This window comes from Vombatus ursinus, unplaced genomic scaffold, assembly GCF_900497805.2.
Source record: "Vombatus ursinus unplaced genomic scaffold, bare-nosed wombat genome assembly UNPS02009132.1, whole genome shotgun sequence".
In the NCBI taxonomy this organism is placed as follows: Eukaryota; Metazoa; Chordata; class Mammalia; order Diprotodontia; family Vombatidae; genus Vombatus; species Vombatus ursinus.
Window position 1 is genome coordinate 11,804,412 of NW_020948910.1, and position 20,174 is coordinate 11,824,585.

The 20,174-nt window shown below is 41.5% G+C and overlaps 1 protein-coding gene across 1 annotated transcript; it reads left to right on the plus strand.

Moving 5' to 3' along the window:
- The first annotated feature begins 13,323 nt into the window (after positions 1 to 13,323).
- On the plus strand, positions 13,324 to 14,142 carry OLIG3 (oligodendrocyte transcription factor 3). The gene has a single exon (XM_027850620.1). The coding sequence runs from the start codon at positions 13,324 to 13,326 to the stop codon at positions 14,140 to 14,142; it is 819 nt and encodes a 272-aa protein (XP_027706421.1).
- The last annotated feature ends 6,032 nt before the right edge of the window (positions 14,143 to 20,174 follow it).

The following is a 20,174-nucleotide window of genomic DNA, read 5'->3' on the forward strand; positions in this document are numbered from 1 at the left end:
AGTAGAGATGCTAGAGTTGTTTGCTACTTCCTTCTCCATCTCATTTTACAGGGGAGGAAATTGAGGCAAACAGGATTAAGTGATTTGCCCAGGGTTGCACAGCTAATAAGTGTCTGAGGCCAGATTTGAACTCAGGAAGATAAGTCTTCCTGACTTCAGCCTGGCACTATATCCATGGGGCAACCTCATTGCCCATATCTGCCTTAACTCACCTTATATTTATGCTGTGTCAGCCGGACCAAAGCAGCCTCTAACCTGTGGGTGGCCAGAGCTGAACAGAATAGCTAGAGACAGGAGAGTCAGGAATCAAACTGAAGTTTAATTTCAAAGTGAGGGAAATGGCTTACAAGAAAGGAGGGGATCTAAACACATGTGCTGGGGCCCCACCCCTAGGGGTGGGACCCGAGGCAGTGTGGGGAGATCTCAGTACTTATATCGATGGTTGGGCAGTGAGCTTAGCCCTGACAATGAGGGATAACAGCAACAACGACACAAGTTTGATTCATAGCAGGGCTTCATGACTGGAACATGGATACAGCAGTTACTTGTCTGCGCTCAGGGAATACCTGGTGCTGATCAAAGCAATACAATAATCATATGTTTTTGGCAGAGGGTGGGATCATCCAGAGGGTGAGCACAAAGGATTGTTGTTATGCCAAGCTCAGGGTACAGCTTGCTTGCTGGGCCTTAGCTCTGGAAAACAGGTCATCTCCCAATATCTTGACAGCTTCATATATTTTTATATATACTTGTCTCCCTTTGTTAAAACGTAAGGTACCTCAGAACAGATATTCTTTATATGTGTACTCTTAATGGCTAGCACAGTGCCTAGCCATTGATCACATAGTAGGTGATCAATAAATATTTCTTCATTAATTTTTTTGTATTCCCATAGTTGGGAGCCATCTCCAGTCATCCTGATCAATTTCTTGCCACTGGACCCAGATGCAATTCATTTGCAAGTCATGGCACCATCTTCCTGATGTCATGGTCCTCTAAGAACTATGGACAAACAATAACAACAACATCCATATAGTCCAACCCAGTGCCTGATACATTGTGTATGCTTAATAAATTCATAGGAGGCAACTAGCTGGCTCAATAGATTGGAGTCAAGAAGAACTGAGTTCAAATCTGGCCTCAGACACTTACTAGCTGTGTGATCCTGGGCAAGTCACTTAACTCCTGTTTGTCTTAATCCACTAGAGAAGGAAATGGCAAACCACTCCAATATCTTTGCCAAGAAAACCCAATGGCGTGCTCACAAAGAGTTGGCCACAACTCAACAAAAACAACAACAATAAATAAATTCATGTTGATTAATTGGTTGATAACTAAAGCCATTCAGTATATGTCATCTGTAAAATGGAAATAATGATGATGATGATGACGACTAGCATTTATTCAGTGTTTTAAGGCTTGCAAAGCACTTTAAATATACTCTTTCAGTTGGTCCTCACAATAGCCTTGTAAAATAGATGCTATTATTATCCTCATTTTTACAGATGGAGAAACTGAGGCTTGGAGACAGAATTCACATTCAGATCTTCCTGACTCCAAGTCCAATATTCTATCTACCTGGCCACATAAGTGCCACAAGGAAAATATGGAGATGATGACAGTTCTACTACCTACCTCATATGGTAGTTGTGAGGAAACTGCTTTGTAAACCTTAAAATGCCATGTAAATGTAAACTATTATTATTATGCCTGACTCTCATTTCACTGCATCAAAGCCAGTTCTCTGTGCTTCACCAGGTTTTCAGTGAGGTAATCTGATAAAGCAAAAATATACAAGGAGAGGACTCCAGCCTAAATCTAGTGCTCTCTCTTCTACATCGCCCTGCCTCTTTACCAAAGGGCACTACAGAAAAAGGCTGCAGGCTTCTTTTCTCTGACAACGCTGAAAAACAGTAGGTTGTCTGAGTTTAAGTGTGTCCCATCAAAAATCATGAATTGGAGAGACTTTGAAGATTCCTTTGGGACTAATGATATAGCCTTTTAATATCTGCAAGCATTGCCAGAAGGGCACATAATTAATGAATGAAATATGCATATTAGTTTTATACATTTCATCTAAGTGTCTAAGTACATAATGCTACAAGTATGATTCTTCATTGTTCTTGGAGTTATAATTGTTAACAAGGCCTGTCAAGAGTAGCACAAAGTACCCCAACTGGATGAGAACTAGGATGGGAAGCACTGGCATTGTTCTCTTACGCGTGTCTTTCCAGTGATTTGCATCCCTAAGCAGCATCTGCCCTTAGGTTTCTGTTTTCTGCAGCTGTACACATTTGGAATTTACTTGGTTACAGGCTCTCAGACTCAAACAGTTCCTGCTTCACAGCTCTTTAAACAACATTTTCCTATTTGGTAGCTGGGGCTGGCATGATCTTCCCCAAGGGCGTTATTTTCCATTTATTCTAAAGCACTTCAATTAATAAATGTAGTGGAAGCACAAGGGTTATCATTCCCTGCTTTATGGACTTCCGATGCAAAAGTTGGGCAAGGGCAGAATGGCAGAAATAACTCAAGTAAATGAATTTTTAAAATTATATCCCTGTCTTTTATTTCATTTGAACATGTTTAATTTGGCCCAAGTTGTCCAGGAAGAACATTTCTGGGCTCATATGGACAGGAAGTTTAATCTTGGTGGCTTTTTCTCTTAGTTACTATTTTGGCTTATGCCCCTATTTGGGGTTTCCCTCAAGGATTATCTGAATTTGGTTCATGTCTTTCTATGAGATCTTAGCTTCCACATGAGTACCTGGGCTAACAAACTGTCACATATGGGTTTTGTTTAACCCAACAAAAAACTACAAAGAACTCATATGCTAGCCCGTAAACATTTAAGACACTTCCCCTTCTTTCTCAGGTAACCATATATTCTTTCAGACTTAAAGTATTACCCTGGGTAGCCCCACAAAAAGAAAGCTCTGGGCTGCTAGGGAGTCAAACAACCTCTTTCCCCCCCCCACCTCCCCCACTATTAACTTTATCTTCCCCAGGGAGTAATATAGTCCTCTGGACATCCAGTACTACCCTAAGTGAAGCTCCTCCCCTCCCTCCCCTGACTAAGGGGAAAGGATTTGGGATTACTAAGAGATCAAGCAACCCTACAGTCTCCATGATTCACAGTATAAAGTGAAGGGTCATGGCTTCCTACCATGCCAATCATTTGCATTTCCATCTGGGAAGGCTCTTTTCTTTCTTTTTTATTTATGTATTATAATGGTTCTTACATCTCTGTCTTGCATTTTCCGGAGAGAAGAACCTGGTTCCTTCCCTTAAGAAAGCCTCCCTGCTTTCTACCCCTTCTCCATCTCCAGCAGATGCCCATTTCCCAGTGTGAATAGTTTCCCAGAGGAGCTATGGAGTTGCTCAGGTCTCTCTCCAAGAAACAGAGCCTGAGACTTTATGTAACCCCTCTCTGAGTTTTTCTATCCATAGTCTTTTTTAAAGGCCAAGTGCAAGGTCATACTTCAGGTGTACAAAGTTTTGGCAGTACTTTCATCAGAGTAGTATCAGTTCCCTCATCAGGATTTAGAACAAGAGGAAGTTAGACAGTGTTTATGGGATTTATATCCTGTGAAGGAAGTCCAAGAGGATGGAGGAGGTACCCTGGGGTATGCCTGGGTAGCTTCCCTATAAGCACGAGGAAATTACTTCTAAAATTTCCTCCAAAGTGACCTAATATCTCAATCACTGTTTTGAGTATGAAAGGAACAGATAGATTCTCCAATAGGCTTGGAACTTCACTGTAGTATAGAGGAATTGGAAAATACCATATTCTACATTTCTCTCACATAACTTATTTAAAGTAAAAGGAGAATCAATGTTTCATAAACCACTTAGGAGCATATCAATGTGGTTTCTCAGTTGAAAACTCAAAGTTCCTTTGGTATAGAATAGAAAGTTAGGGAATTCTTTGGTGAATTTGATCAGTTAGTGAAAATCTAGGTGATTAAAATTTCTTGTCACCCTAGAGTAGGCTGGTTTTTCAAACAAGTTTATTGAAATAATGAATTCAGCTCTTCATTTTTGTGTAGACATAGCCTCTAATCCATTCAAATATTATTATTCAGAGATATTCAGATATAATCCTGAGGGATTCTTTAACATCTTAATTTTTCTCACTGCTTTCTTCTAAGATGAGAATTCTTCTCATTGGCAATCTAGTAAGCCTATGGACTCCTTCTCAAAATAATGTTTTCTGAGATAAATAAATACAATAAAATGCATAGATTTACAAGAGAAACCAGTTATATCAAAATACAGCTATCAAAATATTTAACCCCAAGTTAAGAACTCCTGCTCTAAACCATGTTCACATCACAATGTGTTGTAAGCTTTAGAAATTATGCACATGCTCTTCCCAAACTTGGAAACATTGGTTACTAAACAACATGGCTTATTGAAGCAATCTCCATAATATAATCAAAATGGAGTGCTTTAAAAAAAATCTTAGGACCAACTTTGTATATGTCAGAGTTTTTACTAAGTATAAGTGTATTCAAAGACAATCCTCAAATTTCAATTTCTAATCTGTGAAAGTAAAATGCATTTGACATTTACATAACAATTCTATCATCAACCTACTTATAATAGCAGAAATAATCTATGCTCACAGTGTGTATTTGAAGCCTCTTTGCCTGAATACCCTTCAGTTGATAGTTTTACTTTGCCACATTTTTACCCAAGATGTAGTCATTATAATTAGCCTTACTTAAAGACATTAATAATGATGATAGTAATGACAATAATACTACATAAAAGATCAAAGTTCCAGGTGAATTTTCCTCCCATGTTAGAGTCTTGGTTTTGTGGACATTGAACAGTTACAATTCAGATAGTGTCATTTAACAACTATTCCTTATGGACCAAGTATCAAAGGTTGGATTATGAATCCACAAGGAGCAAAGTCATGGAATTATAAATATTTGGTAATTAACATATCAACTGATGTCATTCCATAGAAATTTCAGGTTCCATTTTCACTTGGTATTCTAACTACTTGAGTGACCTTTACAAATTTCAAATTACTGAGAGTTCTGAACACCAGACAGAATTTAAGAACATGTAGTTTAACCGAATATTAAGTTGGAGACTCCTGCTCGTGTCTACAAGTGAAATATGGGAATTTATATTTCAAGAACATTGATGACTTAATCAATCAATTTACTTACTTAATGAATTAATCACATTTTCTAAGTATTTGGTCATAATTGTCCCCACAGTAACCAAAAGCCTGTCAATCCCCCATAGCAGACTTTTGTTTTAAAAGCTGCATTAACCAGATATTCACTTCGATTATCCCTCTCACTTTGTCTGTATAGACACATATAGATAAAACCTGAAACTTTTAGACAATAGTGTAGATCAGCCTGCATCACGTAAACTGGTTTTCTACTTTTCATAAAGACTTTGGGTGTTAGACAAAATCAAATTATGAGTTAAAGTTGACTAATTAGTAAGAAAGGCTCTACCAACTTTTCACGTTTTCATAAAAGAAAAAAAAAATCAAACCAAATGCAGACTTCAGTAAAATCATACAGTGTAACCATAAAGTAACACCTTGAATCTTGTAGAAAACTAATTAGTCTCTAAAAATTATCTAACAATACTGTCATTTTGAATTTCCATGTTTCTGTGTGTGACACCTAAAAAAAAGTGTTCTCAAAATAAACTTTGCAAATCCATATCTACCCAGGGTAGATATTCAGAGCTATCCAAGAAAGTTTCACATCCAACTATATACAGAAAAAACATGTATGCAGTATTTCACTTGCTGGGATTAATACTGCCCAGTTTACAACCTTATGATAATTATCAGCCTATATTTCAGTAATGGGAAATAAAGTCACATATTCCATATTTGTCGATATCTATTTTAGAATGTGAATAGAATGGCCTTTCATAATCATTTCATAGTGTATCTGACTTGGGGCCAGAACATATTTTATTTGATCATTTATGCATGTATATATGAACTCATTATAACAAGAGTAGGCACCTGTAATAAAAAGGCAGTTTAGTATTTTAATTTTTACATAATTAAGTATTTCTTTTTTCCCTCTTTCTCTTTAAATAAATGCTCAGGTAAAGAAACATTAATTTCTTGTTTCCACCTATTTGTTCATTCATTCCCCCCACCCCCAGCTTTAACACTGAAAATTACAATGAAATGAGTGATGTCTTTAAGATACTTTCATTCATGAAATCAAGTTAACATTCTTTGAACATCAGTATTACTACTGCATGCAATATGATGTAATACCAAATCATGAGTAAATCAACTGGAAAAGAAAAACTGAGTAAAACTACAAAATAATATTGACCTTCCCAAAGAGAGCATTATATTTTACTCCATCATATTCTGCCAATTTTACACTAAAATGTTAAGTATTCATTCTAACTGGCATATTGCAAAATAAATAAACTGATAATAATAAAAATAATAGCAAGGAATCATCTGTTTACTGGTTCACAAAATTCTGGTATTAATGGAGCCACAATCCCAAATGCCTGGGCAAATGCCAAGAATGTGTGTGTGTGTGTGTGTGTGTGTGTGTGTGTGTGTGTGTGTGTGTGTGTACAGAGAGAGAGAGAGAAAGAGAGAGAGAGAGAGAGAGAGAGATACAAATTTTGTTGTAACTCATCCCTTTATGTGATTGATCACCAGCACTATTTAAATCAACAAACATTCTTGGCTTAATGCGAGAAGGTCTGTCCTTCCTATAAACTGTCCTTCAGTTTATAGGCCCCCTACATGTAGAAAAAAATAAAGCAGATTTTTGTACCTAGCAGATATTACCAGGAAAACCACACATATAATCCCAAAGAACCCTAAATAACAAATACCAAACTGTACTCACTAATTGATCAAAATCCTATAAACAAAGCCCAGAAGTTCATATCTCCTTTGACTTTACTCAGTCTTTAAATAATTATAATGAATCTGTAAGTTGTAGCCAGCACTGCTGTTTATGCATCATTAAGATCTAACTTAGACTTCTGCCAGTGTATTAAATTCTCTCTCTATTCACATAATTAGCACCTCATCATTTTATGCTATTCTGGGACTTCCTCACATCCTCCAAGTCTCACATTCAACATTGTGAAAAAGCATTTACTACCGCATCATGAAATGCTGCTTTCCTTCATCTTCTGCTGTTTTTCCTGTATGAAATCAGATTCAAAAAGAAGGGGAGGGTGGACAGATACTAGCTGTACCAGCAAGTGAGTTTCAGCCTTTCAGCCATGATAGATAGATAGATAGATAGATAGATAGATAGATAGATAGATAGACAGACAGACAGATATAGAGACAGACAAGCAGACAAGTAGATGATAAAGAGATATAAATAGTATGGGGAAAAATTTTTCCCATATTCTAAATTAATGTCAGTAATTCTATCCAACCAAACCTAGGTCCCTGGATCCTTCTTTTATCTCATTTTGTTGCTTTGTACTCAGTTTCCCTCTTTAAATGTAGAACTCAGTATTTTATATGTATCTAACATGACAACAAATCAAATGTTAAGGTTAGATAGGGTTTGTAGTGGTGGTGGTGGTTTTACATTTGTTGTTATTTCGGTAGAAGTTATAAATTTTTATTGTGCCTCCCTGACTATTGCACTCAGATAACGGAAAAAAAAACTATTTTGTAAGAAATTCTTTAATAATCTGCTAACTCTCGGGCATTTTCTCAGTTGGGCTTATCTCCTGAATATAGCTCTGGCTTCTTTGATTTCCCCCAAGAGAGAAAGCAGGACAGATAGTGTTCAGATAGCTGTCAAAGTTTTTTACAGGTTCAAGTGGGATAGGGTAGTGTTTTCAGTGGAGTTGATGCGCTTTCCCTAGTTGCTGGGTGACTGGCTTCTTACAATCCCAGTGCCACAGGCAGTGGTCACGGGTGGTGAAATATGCTTGTAGGATCCTAGGAGTTTTCGCTTCAAAACAAAATTTGCATTCCGCCCAAGCCACGGGTAAATTGCTTCTAGAGAGCAGAATTTGAGGCCAGGTTTCTATTTGAGGAGCCGAGAGGGTCAGGAAACCAAGGTGCTCCTTTCGGAGGTCACACAAGGACATCTGGTAAGAGGGGATTGCAGCTCCCCTAGATAAATAAAGGACGGGCTGGGACTGAGGGGAGGATGTTATTTTTTTGTTGTTGTTTTTTGTTTGAACTCACTTACCTGGACATGATTATATGTCCCTAAGCAATGACCAAATCTGAGAACCATCCTTTAGTCGCGAAAACGGTGGGAAAAACGCAACATGGGCAATTCTGAGATTTGGCCAGAGGTGTCTGCCCAGAGCAGACAAGAGGCTGCGGTGAGGAGTCGGTATATCCTGGCGTGGAAAGGTCCATAGGAGCCCTTTGGGTTTTCTTGAGACCGGACTCTGTGTGTGTGTGTGTGTGTGTGTGTGTGTGTGTGTGTGTGTGTGCGCGCGCGCGCGCGCGCAGCGGGGCGGGAGGACCTGGTTATTCCTGTGTTCTTTTCATCTGACTCCTGAACTTGGATCTTAGCTCTAAGATCCCAAGATAAATGCCTTTGGGCCCCTCCCGGAGTGCTTGGCACAGGGCCAATTAAACTCTTCAGCCCTACGAGGAACTTTTTGGAAAGATGAGAAGGAAGAAATCCCCGTGGGCTAGAAGAAGCTGGCATGGTCCCAGGATTTCAGCCCAAGTTGGAAGATTCGCCCAACCCGATGCTACAGTTGCCAGCAGGCCATCCCTCCTTCCTCTTTCACCCTCCTTCCTCTCCCTTCCTCAATCTGATTTGGAAAACTGAGCCATTGGGCTCAGCGGTCCCAGGGTGGCTGTGCCCCTCTCGAAATGTGAACTTTCTTTGAATGGAGCCCCTGAGCCAGTGCCAAGTTCATGGCTGAAGGTTCCAGGGATCTGCTTCTGCAGCTCGCACAGACACATACACTTGCCCATACCACAAACTGGCGCAGACACACAATGAATACACATACATATACAACCTAGATACACATACACACTGGCTTGAGCTCAGAACCAAAGCTGAGCCTGGAAATGAGCGAAGAGGGCTCTTGGATAGGAATATATTGGAGGAAAACGCATCTGCATTTAGTGTCGGGAGCCTGATGTCGCGTTCCTCTGTCTGTCCTCTACTTGGGCCTTTGTTTGAAGGTTTCATTGTAAGTTGTGGGTTCTTTCACAACTGCAGAAACAAATTACAGCCTTCCAGAGGTAAGGCACCTTCATTTCCTCAGAGCTGTATAGTTAAATACACCATGTATTTGGAGCAAGAGAGCCTGACTGGGGTTTAAAGCCCAGTTCTGTCTTTTAACCACTTCGTCTGTGACCTCGGACCTCACCTCTCTGGGCCTCGGTGTTCTCACATGCTCAAAAAAGTAGGGCAAACTAGATTATATTTAACGTCCCTTCCAACTCTAAAACTTACGAATTTATTTTTGGAAAAAAGTCTCTTTGCCTCTTTCTTGAGAGAGGCTTTGAGAAATTCTATCTGAAAGAAGCTCCACCTCTTCTCCTCCTCCTCCTCCTCTCCTCCTCCTCCTCCTTCTTCTTCTTTTCTCTCTCCTCTCTCCTCTCTCTCTCTCTCTCTCTCTCTCTCTCTCTCTCTCTCTCTCTCTGTCTCTCTCTCTCTCTCTCTCTCTGTCTCTCTCTCTCTCTCTCTCTCTCTCTCTCTCCTCTCTTCCCTTTCTTCTCCTGATGCTCCCCTCCAAAAAACTGGGAAAGCAACTCAATCTGTCAATTCCCATCTATCCCAAACTCTGAATACTGCGCTGGCGCGCGGCACACTACCCTTTGGGAGGGAAACTTAGTGTCATCAGCAAATTGGGGGAAAGGTAAAAGACTCGTGATCCGTGGACGATTTAGGGAGACCCCTGTTTTCATGCGGCAGATTCTTCCATCCTAAATTTGCTTCGGGGCATACCCTCTTGACTAGAGAGAAAGACATAATTTGAGAAGGTTTGGTTTCGATGCCGGCAAAGACATGTCTCTAGTAAAGGTATGTCAAAGCAGTACATTGCGCTGCTCCATCTGGATTCCTCCACCTCTGCAGATATATCCTGCGCAGGAGTTCTGTCAGAAAGCCACTTTTTCCTCTGATCCTACCGCGGGAACCGGCTCTGTCTATCTGATTGAGCAAAGCAATTTGCAATTAGCATGATTCGTTTCATTTTCCCTACCACAACTCCTTTTTGGTGTCTGATTTAAATTTCACATCAGTGCTAGGCAATAAGAGGCTACTCTTTAAAAAAAAAATGTGAGTTTTTCAAATGTAGAAAATAGATATGGAAATGCATCCATCTAGATAAAGTGTAGTCGTCTCCCCCACCAACTAGGCCCCGATATTCCTTCAATCCAAACTGAAAAGAAATGTTCTCAATTAGAAGAGAGGAAGGGAAGGGAGGATGGGAGGAAGGAAGAAAGAAAGAAAGAAAAGGAAAGAAAGAAAGAAAGAAAAAGAAAGAAAGGAAGAAAGAAAGAAAGGAAGGAAGAAAGAAAGAAAGAAAGAAAGAAAGAAAGAAAGAAAGAAAGAAAGAAAGAAAGAAAGAAAGAAAGAAAGAAAGAAAGAAAGAAAGAAAGAAAGAAAGAAAGAAAGGACGGCGGGAGGAGGCGGGAGGAGGAGGGAGGAAAAGTAATAGATCAGGACCCAGGTGAATCTTTGACGATAGAGCGGAGCCCCCAGGGTGACTTAGTGAAACTTTGTGTACTGAGTCAGGAAACTGACACATTTGACTTAATGATACTAGTTTCCGAATAGTCCGACGAAAATCTAATTTATACGCATGTATATAAATATATATTGATTATGAAAAGTGTCAGCTAAATAAAGTGATCCCAATAGACAATTGCTCATTTGCGCAGTATGATAAAAATATAATTGCTCATCTTTCCAAAAGAATTACTTGAATGCTTCGTTCTGCAAGAAAGTCTATTCAAGCGATGAAGGAAAGGGGCAAGCGAGTGACCTCCTTAGGTTCTTTTCGGACACAGTAGCTTTGACCTTGCCCTTGGACGAAGAACCACGGAGCTGTCGCTGCCCCCTCCCCCCCTTTTTTTTCTCTTAAAGATCTAGCGCCAACACCCTTTGCTCTATAAGTTCAGGATGCAAAAAGCATTTGTTCCAATGCTCCCTTTCTCCTCCCAGGCATCGCTAACGGGTCCACAGATGTGCCACTAATTTTATCAACCGATTAGGCACAGCGTCTTAAAGCACGGAAACTCTTGATCTCTACGAGGACCTTCCTCTTCCGGTGGGGCCTCAATTTGCACCAGTGAAATTGTAGGGTCTTCATTAATGTCTCCTTTAGATCTCGACGCTCCTTAGAGTGAAAAGTCCCAGGGCCCTGCTTGTCAGGGGTTCCCTGATTGGTGTAGTTTTCCCTCTCTAGCCCCACCTCGAGATCTTTTTTCTGCTTCTTCAAAGCCAAGGAAACCGCACAGACACAGAAGGGCAGGTTGTGTGATGCAAACAGGCAACAGCTGTAGATCCCGGACCTGCAGTTCCCAAAGTCCAGCACTGCCCTCATCCTTCTTTAGTTTTTCCCCACTTCTGGCTCACTCGTCCAAGGTTTTCCACCTCCTCTCCCCATTCCTTTGTTGTCCCTCTCTCAATCCTTAAATGAAACACCACCAGCACCAGCACCAACACCACCATCACTACCACCACCACCAAACCATATGTGTAGGGAGGTAGGGGACAGTAGGGAAGGCTCCTGTATAGCTCCATACACCCACTCCTCTCATAAGTGCTCAAACTTTCCAAGAGAACAAACTTACTTGCTCATCGAGACCCAAAGACTATTCTTCCAGGCCTCTTAAACTTATTACAGAAATTTTAAAAACAAATGTTGTTTTCTCTCCAGAAATTAAAATGATTCTATGAACCGTCTTGTTTAAAGCCTTTATACTAGAAAAATGCAAGGTGAGGTAGGGGACATTTTTCTTAAAATAGCTCAGGTGTAAAGTTCTGGAGCCTTGGATCTGGAATGCATTTTTGTCTTCTCCCACAACTAATATGACTTAGTGTTGTATAACATGTCCAAACCTTCTAGGAGTGATTTCTATTATTCTTTTCCTTCCCTAATTCTCCCCTATTTACCCTTGACTTAAGTTTCCATTTTTTTAGAGGTTCCTTTTCAAAAAAGAGATAATTACACATTTTGAGAATTTTCTCAGTTAATTCTTTTTTAAGAAATGGCAGTATAGCTATAATCTTAGATAGACAGACATAGATAGATAGATAGATAGATAGATAGATAGATAGATAGATAGATAGATAGATAGATAGATAGATTGAGGAGAAATACAAGACACCCAGAAACAAAGAATAGAAAACTCACAGCAGCTTCTGGGACTACCAAAGGAGTTATCAGTATCCAGAGAACTGGGTCCATTTGCCTGTACAAATTCCTTATTAGAAGATGGGGAAGGGGAGTAATAAACAGAAGATCAATATGAGGAAAAGAAAAAAGAGCAGAACCTATTTTCTAGAAAATGGTTAAAAAAAGACTTAAAAAAAGAACTCCCCAAAGCGATAGCAACACACCACCGAAGCCCTGATTCACTCCTTGTTGCTCAAACCTTTCAAACCTGTACCTCTTTTACCCACTAGACAGTTCCCCAAAACTGTCCGCTGGTAGAGGAGATAACCTGTTTTTGTTTCGTGCTCGTATTTATTTGTTTTTTTAAATTTCAATCGCAATAGAGTGATCCAGTCCCCTCCAATTTTCCTTTTTTTTGTCTTTGGTGTGTTACGTGTGATTTGGCTCAGGGAAATTGGAAATGGGACCGAGAGAAATGGGAAAGGAGGGAGATAAAAAATAAAAACTCAGAAGAAGGCGTGAACGCAGAGCGGTGAGTGTGTCAATCAAAGGGTTTTGTGTCTCCTTGGCTCCTGACGGTCCATAGCAGAGGTGTCCCAGGGTGGCACCACAATGAATATGAATAGGAGTCCTTGCTAAATGGGACAGTCAAAGCGCACCGCCCTGAATGATGGCACGTCATCCTAACCAGACCAGTATAGATAGGAGGGCTCCTTTTGTCTCTTTTCTCTGCGGCAGCTCTATAAAAGCCCCTCTTTTTCAGCGTGAGGTTAGTTCAAGCACACACCAACTAGCTCTCCAGGAAAGACTGACTAACCAGAGAGAGGGGAGGGAGAGAAGAGGGGGAAGAGTTCCCTCCGTTTTTCTTCTGTCTTGCAGCGGAGAAGTGGGTTCTTGTGTAGTTCGGATTTAAAAAAAAAAAACTGATTTGCTTTGCTTTGATTCCCATCTTCTCACCTAAAAAGCCTCCTGATAGCAGGGATCCCCTCTAATAAAATGAATTCTGACTCAAGCTCTATCTCCAGCAGAGCTTCCTCTCCGGACATGGATGAGATGTACCTGAGAGACCATCATCACCATCACCACCATCACCACCAGGATAGCCGCCTCAACTCGGTCTCCTCCACCCAGGGGGACCTGGTGCAGAAGATGTCTGGGGAAGGCCTCTCCCGCAGCGGATCTAAAGCCGGAGGCGAGAGCAGCAAATACAAAATCAAAAAGCAGCTCTCAGAGCAGGACCTGCAGCAGCTCCGACTGAAGATCAACGGAAGGGAGCGCAAGAGGATGCATGACCTAAACCTTGCTATGGACGGACTTCGAGAGGTCATGCCCTACGCTCACGGGCCCTCCGTCAGAAAGCTTTCCAAAATCGCCACACTCCTGCTGGCCAGAAACTACATCCTGATGCTCACCAGCTCCCTGGAGGAGATGAAGAGGTTGGTGGGCGAGATCTATGGGGGGCATCACTCCGCTTTCCACTGCGGGACTGTGGGGCACTCTGCGGGGCACCCAACCCACGCGGCCAATGCTGTGCACCAGGTGCACCCCATTCTAGGTAGCGCTCTCTCTTCCACCAACACCTCTTCACCACTCTCAGCGTCCCTCCCCGGGATTGGTACCATCCGGCCGCCCCACTCTCTGCTCAAAGCCCCCTCCACACCTCCGGCCCTGCAGTTGGGCAGCGGCTTCCAGCACTGGGCCGGACTGCCGTGCCCCTGCACTATATGTCAGATGCCCCCGCCGCCTCACCTGTCCGCCCTCACCACGGCCAACATGGCCCGCCTGTCCGCGGAATCCAAGGACTTGCTCAAGTGACCCATGGCCCCCAAACTGGAGAGGATTCAAGAAAGAGGCGGGGTGGGGAGCGAGCGATGACTGGAGGCGCAGGAGAGACCCTGAACCTCGGACGCCCTTTGAGATGCCAGAGAAAACACTTTAAACTGGGGAGGGGGGAACAAATCTACCCGTGGTGGTGTAGGGATTCGAACAAGACGTCCTGTGTTTGCATGCATGCTTCTTTTTGCCATTGAAGCCACTTCCCACATGCTCTTGTCAAAACTGCATTTGTTGTATAAACAGGGATGAGGGTAGTGAAAAAAAAATCGCCCTTCAAAAGGTAATGTCCTAGTTGGATCCTCAGGCTCTGTTTTCTTACTTTGGGGGGTGGGGGGTGGGGAGAAATAGAAATACCCCTAATGTGAAAAGGCAATGTATATATTTCATTGAAATGGATGAAATTCTGATCATTACTGTACGTACTATCCGCAGGTTCCTAGACTTCCTTTAAAACTAAACTCAGTTTCGGGATCTCTTCCTCTGCGGGGTCCAGGGCTTGACTTCTTAGTGGATGCTCCTTTGAACTTAGGTCAAAAGAATGCTTGCATGCTTCTCAATGAATCTCGTTTATTATGTCCTGGCCTTGGTGCCTCGCTCCTTGTAGCAAGGATTTACTAGTGAATTCTCCGAAGTATTCCATAGTCTCGTCTGTGGCAGTTTGAAACGAAAACGGAGGTATCTAGTGCCAAAAGCTCACACTCTTGAGCACTCACGCACACCCTCCCCCCTGTCCCTCTTCCTCTCTCCGACGGAATATGAATTCTGCTGGCAGTTCTAGGCGCAGGCATTTCAGCCGCCTGGAAGTCCCCCACCCCACCTCGCATTCGCACTCCCACCCCTCCTTGGCCCTATCTCCCTTGCTCAGCTCTTGTGCATGCAGGGTCGGCTCTGACAGGAGAGCAATCGGTATTATCAGATGTTAAAACATTGGGGTGTTTGATTCATTTTGTGTTGTTTTAAGGGGGCTGGAGTTCTGTTTGGTTTGGTTTTCCTGGGCATTTGCTTGAAAGATTTTGTTAGGGCCTCAAAGACAATGCGTGTCTTTATTTTTTATATATTCTTGATAACTATGGATATATTTATTATTGGCCAGTGTTTCTGGATGAGATTTCAAATAAAATGAAAAAAAAAAACCTTTAAAATTCTGACTTTGCCTTTGCCTTAAATTTTAGGAAAAGGGGACAAGATAAAGGTAGAAAGAGTGTGTTCTTTCTGTGGGGAAGAGGTGAGTGAAGGGGTTATAATTTCTCTAATTCCATGAAGGGAATGAAAACATTTGTACAGAGGGAACTGGTAGTAGATTAACTCTCCGACTACTAAGATACATATATATATATATATATATATACATATACACACACACATACATACACACATATACACACATACACATATATAACCCCACAAGTAACAAAAATATGCATTGTATTATATATGTACATATACATATACATAAATATATATCATCTCTCTCTGTGTTATATAATCCTAAATTTCCTTATGCACATTGTTTTAAGACTCTCTTTTGTGATCTAATACTGTGAGTTTTTTCTGTCCCCACAGTAAGCAAGGTTGCCACCTCATCAAATAGAAAAAAAAAATAAACTGGAGTACTAAAGTGACAGAAATAAAAGACAGAATGGCAAATATGGGACCCTGTGCTGACAACCAACAGAGAAAACAAACAAACAAAGCTGTAAGTAACTTTTTTCTACTTTAAAGCTGATGCTTCAGATTGGAACTCCAGTCTGTAGTGTTTTCCCTCAATTTAAAAATTAATTCATATTTTTAGAACTGTAACACCCCCACACTCATACCTCCTACCAATCCACTCCCACCCCCAGCAGCTTATTCTCCTGAGAAAAGAGAATAAAGCTCCCCTTTGTAAATGATGTTCTGGGGTTAATTCTAATGACCACAGAAGCCACCTAGTTCCCCTGTCTTGTAGATTTATAGCAGGAATCTAACTTCTTTTCCCCCTCCCATTGAGAGCCTGGAGGGCAAAATAAGAGGTAGCTGCCTTCTGTGAAGGGAATAGCCAAATAGTGTGCATTTAAATGTTGTTTTCCTTCTGAACAATTTCCTCTTTCCTCCCACCTTCCTTTTTTATCAGTTTTTTTTCTTTTAATAAAGGTAGAGAGGGAGCTTTACTTGGGGAATGATTTTTAGAGACTTAAGGAAATATAGAGATAATGTTCATTGAATATTGCACAGTTGACACCTTTCCCTGCTTCCCACTGAAATTCTCACTTAAATTTCATGGAATATTCCCCGATAAATTCAGGATGACATAAAAATAATATTCTCTCTCTCTCTCTCTCTCTCACTCTCTCTCTCTCTCTTTCTCTCTGTCTCTCCTTCTCTCTGTCTCTCTCTCCTCTTCTCTCCTCTCCTCTCCTTTCCTCTCCTTCTTTTCCCTCCTCTCCTTTTCCCTCCTGTCCTTTTCCCTCCTCTCCTCTCCCCTCCTCTTCTCTCCCTTCCTCTTCACTCTGTAGAACTTTCTCCCCACTTTCCCTGCCCTATTAAGACTTCCATGCAAGATGATGGAATTGCTACAGAAAAAAAGCTTACATGTAAGACTTTTTTTATTCCTTTCCTTTCCTCTCTTCTTTTCTTTTCTTTCTTTTTTCTTTCTTTCTTTACTTTTAATTTAATAAGAAAGTGACACAGATTTCAGAGAAACCAAAGGATGTCTGCATTGATGTGGGTCTGAAGGTCTCCGGCTTCCCTACCAATCCCAAAGGCTGCCTGTGGAGTCAGTGGGACGGGGTGAAGGATGTAGCGAGTACTGGAGGTGGAAGAAAGGGGGAGAGTATCCATTGGGTTTAGACAGACAAATAGGGGAATAATAGTCTGTTTCCCTTGGGTGATTCATTTCACTGGGTGAGGAAGGAGCTGCTGAGGATTTATTTGAAACAAGCACAAGGCAACCACAGAGCCTTTCCCTGTGAGTTTATTATTTAGAAAGAGGAAGGGGGAGCGGTTCATTAATCAGAAAAATAAGCTCCTTTCCCTCACTAAAGCAGCTCATTTCTGTCTTATTTTGAAAAGCCTCTTTGAGATTTGCTTGCAGGTGTCTGCATGGCCTTGGTCCTGGACCCTCTTCTTCAGAGAGAAACAGTTAGGATATAGATCACCTGGAGAGTTAGGCATAAACTTTACTGGTTTCATTGAATCCTAGAATGTTCTAGCCAGAAGGAACATTGGAGATCACATAATCCAGCCCTCTTGTTTTTCAAACAACTAAAGCCCAGAGACTTTAAGCAACTTGCTTCAAGGTCACAGACCCAGTTAGTGACTCAATTAGAATTTGAATTCTGGTCTCTCTGGCTGGCCCCTGGTCCTGTGCTTTTTTAGTAGTCCTATGCTCTTTCAGCAGTTAAGTCAATGATTTTGAAACAAACAATCTCTCAACTCAGTGGTATTCTTCTGCACCAGGGGTTTACTCCAGTGGTTGCCCGGCTACTGCTATTATATCTGGATAAAGAATCCCACCAAGCTCCCTAAATTCCCATGAGCCGGTAAGCTGTTAAAGAGAACAGCTGAAAGGCGAGCTTCTTGGCTAATTTAGATAGGAAGAGCCTTGGGAGTAGATGAGAAACAGGGTGGACTTTGGGAAGGACTCCTGAGCTGATCTGAAAAGTGAGGACCAACTTTCAAAGTTGCCACAGTTCCCATAAAAATGAGGTAGATGATCAGAGCTGCTGTCCTCTTTTGTGAGTCTCTTAACTTTGATAATAGTTAGGGGCAGGTGGTGGTGGTTAGATTGTGAGGGGGGAAATACCTGAAGGGGAAAGTAAAACCCTATGAAACAAGCAAAAGGAATGTAAGCCATATTCCCAGATTTCTCTAGGCTCAACAAGAAACTTTCATGTCAGTCTTTTAATAAAAAGAACTTAATACTGTGGGTTCAGCATGAATACCTACTGTAGAACGGACTGGCACACAGGTTTGTGTACCTTCCACTTCCACAATTTAAAGATACTAAATTCTCAATGGAATCATCTCAGGAACAAGATAACTTGGCATTATCCTCAGAATAAAAAGAGAGATGAGAAGGACTCCAAACCAGTTTGAATGCAGTAAGCAACTTATGATACCAATGATACCAATTCTCCTTACTTTAAAAGTTCTAAGTAGCTTTAACTTCTTACTCCATAAATATCTATGGCTAAATCCATGATCCTATGAACATGATGATAGGACTAGATGCATCCCAAATTAAGCCATGCTTTGTTTTTGTTTTTGTTTTTGTTGTTAAGTGAAGAATGGAAATCAAGGACTTTCAAACCTATCAGTACAAGTGATTTGACTTTTCAAAAACAGATGGGAAAAGATACCAGCTCAAGTGTGGATTAGAGTTGTAAAAGTCAGGCAGGCAGGAGTGTGGTTGATTTTGTTTTGTTTTGTTTTTTTGTTTTAGAATATCCCATCCTGGAGACAAAAGTTTTGGGTTCCTTTGTTATATCTCTCAACTTCAATGGGACACATTTTTAGCTGATCAGCAGGGACAGAACTTTTCTAGGAGTAATGCTAGGGAATCCTCATAACTCCTCTTGCTCTATCAGTTTAGCACATAGATTTCCCACCCAGAGGAATGACTATTAACTCCACTATTAAGAGCACAGGTAGCGTTGCAAAAAGCTCCAGAGTGATTTCTTTCCCATTTATTCTCCCTGCCCCTCTCCCTACCTCCCCACCCAACACATATTGTTTATTGTTCCTTCATTCTCTCATCTTCAGGTTCACCTCATCCGTTGCTCAGTTAGGCAAGTGTTTAAAACACACCGTAGGCAAATAAGCATGTGTAAATATATATACATACAAATGTATATATTGAAGAGCATGCATTTTATGTATATATGTATGTGTATATAAGGAAGAGAGCTGTTTATGTACATACATGTGAATCTATACATCTAAATGTATCTTAAACAGAACATTTCCTTATTTCCATTTGATACTATCCCCCCAGATCTCTCTAGCCAGCATGGAATTCCAGGGGCACAAACTTGGGTTGCAAAATTTTCAGGTTCCTACCTAGGCGTGGGTGAGTTAGTATGTTTTTCAAGAAACAGCTGAAGGTCCTATTGGGAAATGCGTTACAGCTGTGGTCACTGTCACAGAAGGGTCCAGGGATGCAGGAGATGGAAATCCCTCTCTAGGCCCTTACCCTGGGCTAATCTGCTAGCATCCAACAGCCTTCAGTCACTTCCATTCACTTTGTTGTAGAGAGCCCATTCTCTGGGCAGGTCCAGCTCTCTGGACCTCCTTGCAGAGGATGTGATGGCTGAGCAGAGGGGCCTCTGCTTTCTAGTCAATTAGTAAACAATTACTATGTGCCAGGAAAAAATTGCCGGGGATACAAAGTAGAAAACTTGCTCACAGGGCTAGTGGACTGGCTCATTTCCCTGTGAGCAAGTTTTCTTTGAACTCTCTTCCTGGGGCAGCAATACAGCAGGCTCCACTTCTACTTTGTATCCCCTGCAATTTTTTCCTGGCACATAGTAATTGCAGTTACCTACCCTTAGAGCTCTTCCTACTCTCTCACCTCTGCCAGCTGTGCCTCTAGACCTTAGACCAGATCCTACGAGATTTTTCCTTGGATCCAGACCTACAAATCAATACTACCCCCAAATTGTGTGGGACAGACTCTGCCAAACTGGTCACTCACAAAAATCTCTTTATGGATAAGGCCCTGACTTGTTCCCTAGCCAGTGCCTGCACTGGCCTACACTGGAGCCATTGAAAAAGAGGCAGAAGGGATGGAGAAGGGGAAGAGGGCCTGGCAAGATGGATAAACGTGAAGCATTTAGGAACGAAGGCCAGAAGTGACCGAGGCTCCAGAGGAGCCAGCCACGCTGCGGGACTCGGAGTCTGGCTGTTCACCAGCACCCAGGCTTCTGGCCTCATTTTCCTCGGTAGAGCAATCACGGTATAACAATCGAGAGGAAGAATATTGTAAAAGAAAACATTTGCCCCAAACAGAAGTTAAATAGGCACCTGCATAT

Excerpts from the sequence above, each read along its gene's own strand:
- OLIG3 (XM_027850620.1), top strand. The coding sequence starts at position 13,324 with ATGAATTCTGACTCAAGCTCTATCTCCAGCAGAGCTTCCTCTCCGGAC.